We start from the raw sequence: 5,903 nt of genomic DNA on the forward strand, positions 1-5,903 counted from the left end.
ATGAGTTTTATGATTGGAAAAACATCATTAGATAAAGATGTGGCAGCTTTTGATCAAATTGCAAAAACTATAGACATTTTAAGAAACTTGCAAATTCAAGACTCATTAGCACCTGATGATTATGAAACAAAGTAATTCCTAGATTTTATTTTTATTAGTTTTAAACAGCTTATTATACTATTAGAAAAGTAATTTTAAGAATTATATTTTTGAAACATTGTTTTAAGGTTTGAAATATAGATATAAAATATTTATTTATATATTCATTTGATTTTAATTTTAATTTTAATACTTACCATATATTTTTTATTAAAAATTTTGTCATTTCATATTCTTAGGAAAAAAGAAAAAATTGCAAATTGTTTAGTATTAACAAATGGTGTTACATTATTGAATGTTAAAACTGTACCTCAAATATTGAATCTCTCTATCGAAACTTTACTATGCTTATGTGATGATTCTGATTCGGATGTTAGGACAGTAGCGGATGAATCCCTTAATAAAATAATAAAGGTATTATGTTTATTTATAACTATATAGTAATAAGATTTTGACTAACAAGAATTTGAAATTTAATAAATATTTGATTAAAATATGTCATATTATATTATTGTTACTACTATTTATCAGATATATTTTTAGTTCAAAATATAGATCATAGTTTTTTAAAAGAAACAGTAATCTTATGTTGTATAATTTTCGTAGGCAATGGATAATAGTTATATTTTGAAAGTACAATTTTTGCTATACCGTGAAATTAATAGAAATGGAGCACCCCGTTGTTTAAGAGCAGCATTATGGCGATTTGGGCTACTGAGTCATTTAATTAGACCAGTGAAGGTGAAAGTATTTGCTTTTAAATTGATTCCATGTATTTTAAAAATTGTTAATCGCAAAGAAGATGTTGTAATTGAAACTCTCTCACAATCTTTACCATTAATTTTAAAAACACTGGGTCATTACATACCCGATAAAGATATACAGGTACACAGAGAATTTATATTGTTTAAAAGAGATATAACAATATGATAACTAATTTATCTTTTAATGCAGATATTACTGGAAACATTGTTTAAAAACTTTGCATCTAGTGAAGCTATTCATAGAAGAGCATCAGCCAATATGATATTGACTGTTTGTTTAAACTCTCGTAAGCCACAGCAATTTTTGAATTATGTGATTGAACAGTTAATAGGTAAATTATATTACTAATTAAAACTACTTGTAGGATTAATCAATATATTTATAAGTTTATTTATGTACAAATATAAGTATTTTAGATTTGTTTCTTATCATTTTACATTATTTTCATATTATTTTATTAGATATGTTGTTTGAAATTGCGGAAGGAGATACTGAGATAGAAGAAGTAAAAGAAGAATGTACAAATAGAGTTTTTGGTGTCTTTGCCTGTTTAAGATTAATACTACCATGTATTGATTCAAATTCAAATTTAAATTTAGATTTTAATGAAGACCACATCCTGGACTATTATATTTGTATTTATAAGCTTTGTTTATTTTATGCAGAATTATATTCAAATCATAATATGATAAATGCTGCACTTGAAACGTTAGGACAGCTGCTGCAAAATCCACCTAAACATGTTGTAGTGGCCTTCTTATCACCAGAAGGAATAAGTCAACGAATTCATAAATTGAAGGAGAGAGGAGAGCAATGGACAAGCAGAATAAGCCTTTTGATGACTGTGATGTCTGAGGATAATTTAGAATCTAGTTCGAATCTCTTTGAATCTGATATGGATATTTCTAATGTAGCTCCAAAAGTTGAAGATTGGATGACTAATGTTAGAAATGATATACCAATTGTGCATAAAGCACAAAGTAATACTAATATATCGGATTCTAGTCAAATTATAGAAACCAAAGATTTGGGAGATTATAGTAGCCTTATTATTGGATGTACAGGAAGTAAGCAATGTAAAATTTTTTCTAATTATGAATAGTTTCAACTAAGTTAAGTGAATAAAATTGGATTTTTTCTTTTAGATGAAGAAATGGATTTAGAAAGTAATGCAAGTAGTGATGTCGAAAAATTGGAGAAACCTGTCGATATTATTTTACCTTCTAGTGAAGATACGAAAGAAGATGAAGATTATGAAGAAACGTCTCTGCCCTCAATTTCAGTCCACGAATTTACTTTTGAACAATTTATGTCACAACGTAATGATTTAATGATTGGCAATATTATGGACAATGACGTACCGTTACGCTTTTGTTGTCGTTTCATAGTATCATCCTTCTTACTCACTGGTGTCTCGGGTGAACTTATATCTGACAAGTACTTCCGCGTTAGTGTAAAATCATTGGCACTGACATGTCTTGGTAATGTTTTCAGGCTTTATCCTGACATATTTTTTGAAACGGTTGCAAAAGTGTTTAAAAGCTACGAACATGTTAAAGATAAGCAAGTAATTTCTGACATTTTAAAGTTCATTGATCACTCGGATCCTCAGATTAGGGGAAATGTGTCGATGATTATTGGTTGCTTATTGCAGGGTATTCTTACATATAATAAAGGATATTTTCATTTGGAGTATCCTGATAGTTCCATTACGGTGAAGCATCTCATTAATTTAATCCTAATGGTATTAAATTATAAAGTTATTGTCCATATTTTTATTTTTTAATGTATTAAATTTTTTTTTAATTATTTAGGGACTTGAAGATGAATCTGCAACAACTTGTCACCATACGCTGAATGCAATTAGTATATTTTTACCTAGTCTTTTAGAATCTGAAAAATGTGAATATGCAATACCAGTTTTGAAAGTTCTTCCAAATCTAGTGAAAAATCCGTATTTTCTCGTAAAAATAAAATTAGCCGAAATTCTTAGTGAGTTGCCGTATACAACAATTGAACATGTAAATAAAAAATTAAAGTTCCAAGATAGTATACTTAATGTTCTGCTAAAACTACTAAGTGACTTAGATCAAAGAGTTCGGAAAGCTGCTAGTAATGCCATTACAAAGTTAGTAATTTTTATAAAACTCATTGAATTATAACAATTGTAAAATAGTTACATAAAACTTATTATTATAAATTTAATATTTCATAAAAGTAGTATTGATTATTGTGTTAAAAGAAAAATTGATAATTTAATACAATATTAAGTTTTAATTAGAATTATAAAATTTTATTTTAATTTTTATATTGATTATAAATAATTACAGTTACAATACGAAAATATGTAATTTTGTCAATTTATCAATCTATCGTAAATGAAAGATAAATGCTAAATTCTCATAGTTGATTTTTTATTTATAAATTTTGTTTACACGCTCTATTTAAATAAATAATTCATTATTATTGCAGTTTGTCATAAGCTATCATTTATTAATTATAGAATGTAAAAAAAATTTATTATTTATTTATCATTAATAATACAGATGTATAAATTTATATGTTTATTTCTTATACGTTTATATTCCAAATATGTGTAGTAAATTTTAGCTATGATAAGCAAATTTTGATAAAATTTTAAAACTTAAATTTAAATATTATAATATTTTGTAAAGAAGGACAATCTTGTTAGTCGATATAATAATAAAAGCGATGGCGTAGATACGACGCCTAACTAGTAAAATGCTTTTCTTTGTAATTGATAGAATTATACCAACGTTATATTTGGGATCGCCGTACGAAGATTCGGTGACCCGTAAAGCGAGCTTATACATGGAGCGATTCCTCGTATCCATCGTATCGAGTCCTGTAAATCCAACCTTCCCTAGCTATATAGAGAACAATTTGTTGATCAGCAGCCTTGTTAAGCCACATAGCGCTCTCTTTCGCGTTTCGGATTGTATCTCGCGCGAAAGGATCGACGAGGCGCTGTCTCGGGTAATCGGCTTGCTAGTTGACAGGCTCCTTGTGTTTTCATCGAAGTATTTTGCCTATGGTTGCTGCGAAGCATTGAGTATGCTTAGTGAGGCTTACTTGACTACTCTTTATCCGAGGGCGTGGGATTGTTTTGGATCGGGTAGTAAGCAAGTTGTCAAGAAGCCGATGAAGAAGCTGAGCGTGAGAGGAGAAATTATTGATAATGTGCCCGGTAAGATTTCTTTTATAAGTTTGGATAATAGTTTTGCTTTTATCTTTTTATTTATACTTTCTCATTATAAAAGCTTAATAGTTTTTTTTTTGGAATTTTATTAGCTAAAACAGTCAATTATTTTCATTAATTTAATTTTTATTTGGAAATTGAGCAACTTTCAATATTATGATACATTTTTATTAGTACGGATATATAATAAATTCGATTAATAATAATAATAGATTGATACAATAGTAGTAATTAACAACACGAAAATTAAAAAAAAAGGAAAAAAAGCATAATAATAATTTATATTAAAAGTAGATAAGAGATACGTTTTCATTATTATAATTATTTATCTATTTAAAAACGCCCAGGATTTTCCAATGAAGTGCTGTCGCCAATATCGAGCAGCCTTTTCTCACAGACTATAATACTGTTGACTTCATCTCCAATTAGTTTGGATTTATCTATGCATCGACATTTGTTGCTACTTGCCGGTAATATCGCTTCTGGTATAGCCTGTACTATTTTTTGGCCAAGAGAGCAACAAGCTAACTTGAATGCAGATACAATTAAGAGTGATTCGGAAGCAATGATTGACTATAAATGCTGGATATTATTCAAGAATAAGCAAAACTCATGGAATATGGAGCAGTTACTCAAGCATGTTCTAAGGGTGCTAAATATATTTCAGCATGTCATCGAAGATTTAGGATACGTATGTTTTCATCGACAAAGACTTTTGTAATAACATTATTATTTAGTATAATTCTTTTTTCTAGGGTCAGTTATATTGAATCGTTGGTAAAACTATTATAACATTAATAATCATTACGATAAGGACGAAAATTTAAATTGTAGCTATCCTTGAAACTAGTATAATTCGTGTAACGAAGCTGATTGATTGAAATGTACACTAAAATTTATTTTTACGTTGATGAAGCCTTGCAGCTTCAATTAATTTTAAATCCATATTTATGCGCAAATTAAATCACTCTTTATTGTGACATTATTTTATGAAATTAAACTTCATATTACATTTAAATGCACGTAGAAAGGTAATCTCACTAACTATTAATTAGTATTTTGTTTTGTTTTGTTTTTAATAAAACTTTTTATTTCTGTGATGTGAAAAATTATGAAACAAAGTAAACCAAGGATTTAAATTGTTTAAGAAGTTTATATGAATATTACTAAATTTTCTTTTGAGATGAAAGAGCACGCGATAAATTATAGAGGAAAATTTATATTCAGAAAAAAAAAATTGTATTATTTTCGTTAAGTCGGTAATTAAGCAGCAACCTTTTGAGTATTTAAATATAATTACAATAATATTTATTATTAAATAAAGAAAAAAAGAATGTTATTAAATGAACAAAGTTAAATGAAAGTGGTATGTACTTGTAAAATTATAAGTAAATTACCTACATAGATAAGGACAATTTAATCAGTTAATTTAAATATTCGGTGATTGTGCATAGTAATAAAAAACCTTTATTAAAAAAATCTTAATAAAATGAAGTGTATAATAAATTTAATTTAGTTAAAAATATTACAAAATATTTTCTATAAAATCTATGCATGAAAGATATAAAGGATAAATGTACATTTTTACAGCCGATACAGCCAGTTTCCAAATCTTCTCTTCCGTCTCTGCCTACAGCCCAATCCGTATCCCCTAAGCGCAGGCTCCTTTCCGATCAATCTTCCAAATCAAAAATCAACTCATCCACCGATAAATCCTCTGAGCATCATCGCGTCAATTCCCGATTCGGGGGCAAAGACAAGTTTGGGTGTCTCACGGGCCAGTCGCATTATCTCCGCTTATACAAGCTACTGAAAGCCG

At 28.1% G+C, this 5,903-nt stretch overlaps 1 protein-coding gene across 1 annotated transcript in view; it reads left to right on the forward strand.

Moving 5' to 3' along the window:
• The window catches only part of htt (huntingtin), a 17,989-nt gene continuing 12,086 nt past the window's right edge, over positions 1 to 5,903 (forward strand). The window contains 11 exon segments of the mRNA XM_011502047.1: positions 1 to 131; positions 339 to 513; positions 706 to 984; positions 1,054 to 1,195; positions 1,326 to 1,931; positions 2,010 to 2,608; positions 2,679 to 2,992; positions 3,630 to 4,072; positions 4,432 to 4,775; positions 5,675 to 5,900; position 5,903. The exon segment at position 5,903 is cut by the window's right edge and continues 423 nt beyond it. Coding sequence (XP_011500349.1) covers positions 1 to 131; positions 339 to 513; positions 706 to 984; positions 1,054 to 1,195; positions 1,326 to 1,931; positions 2,010 to 2,608; positions 2,679 to 2,992; positions 3,630 to 4,072; positions 4,432 to 4,775; positions 5,675 to 5,900; position 5,903 — 3,260 coding nt within the window.

This window comes from Ceratosolen solmsi, unplaced genomic scaffold, assembly GCF_000503995.2.
Source record: "Ceratosolen solmsi marchali unplaced genomic scaffold, CerSol_1.0 scaffold10, whole genome shotgun sequence".
In the NCBI taxonomy this organism is placed as follows: Eukaryota; Metazoa; Arthropoda; class Insecta; order Hymenoptera; family Agaonidae; genus Ceratosolen; species Ceratosolen solmsi.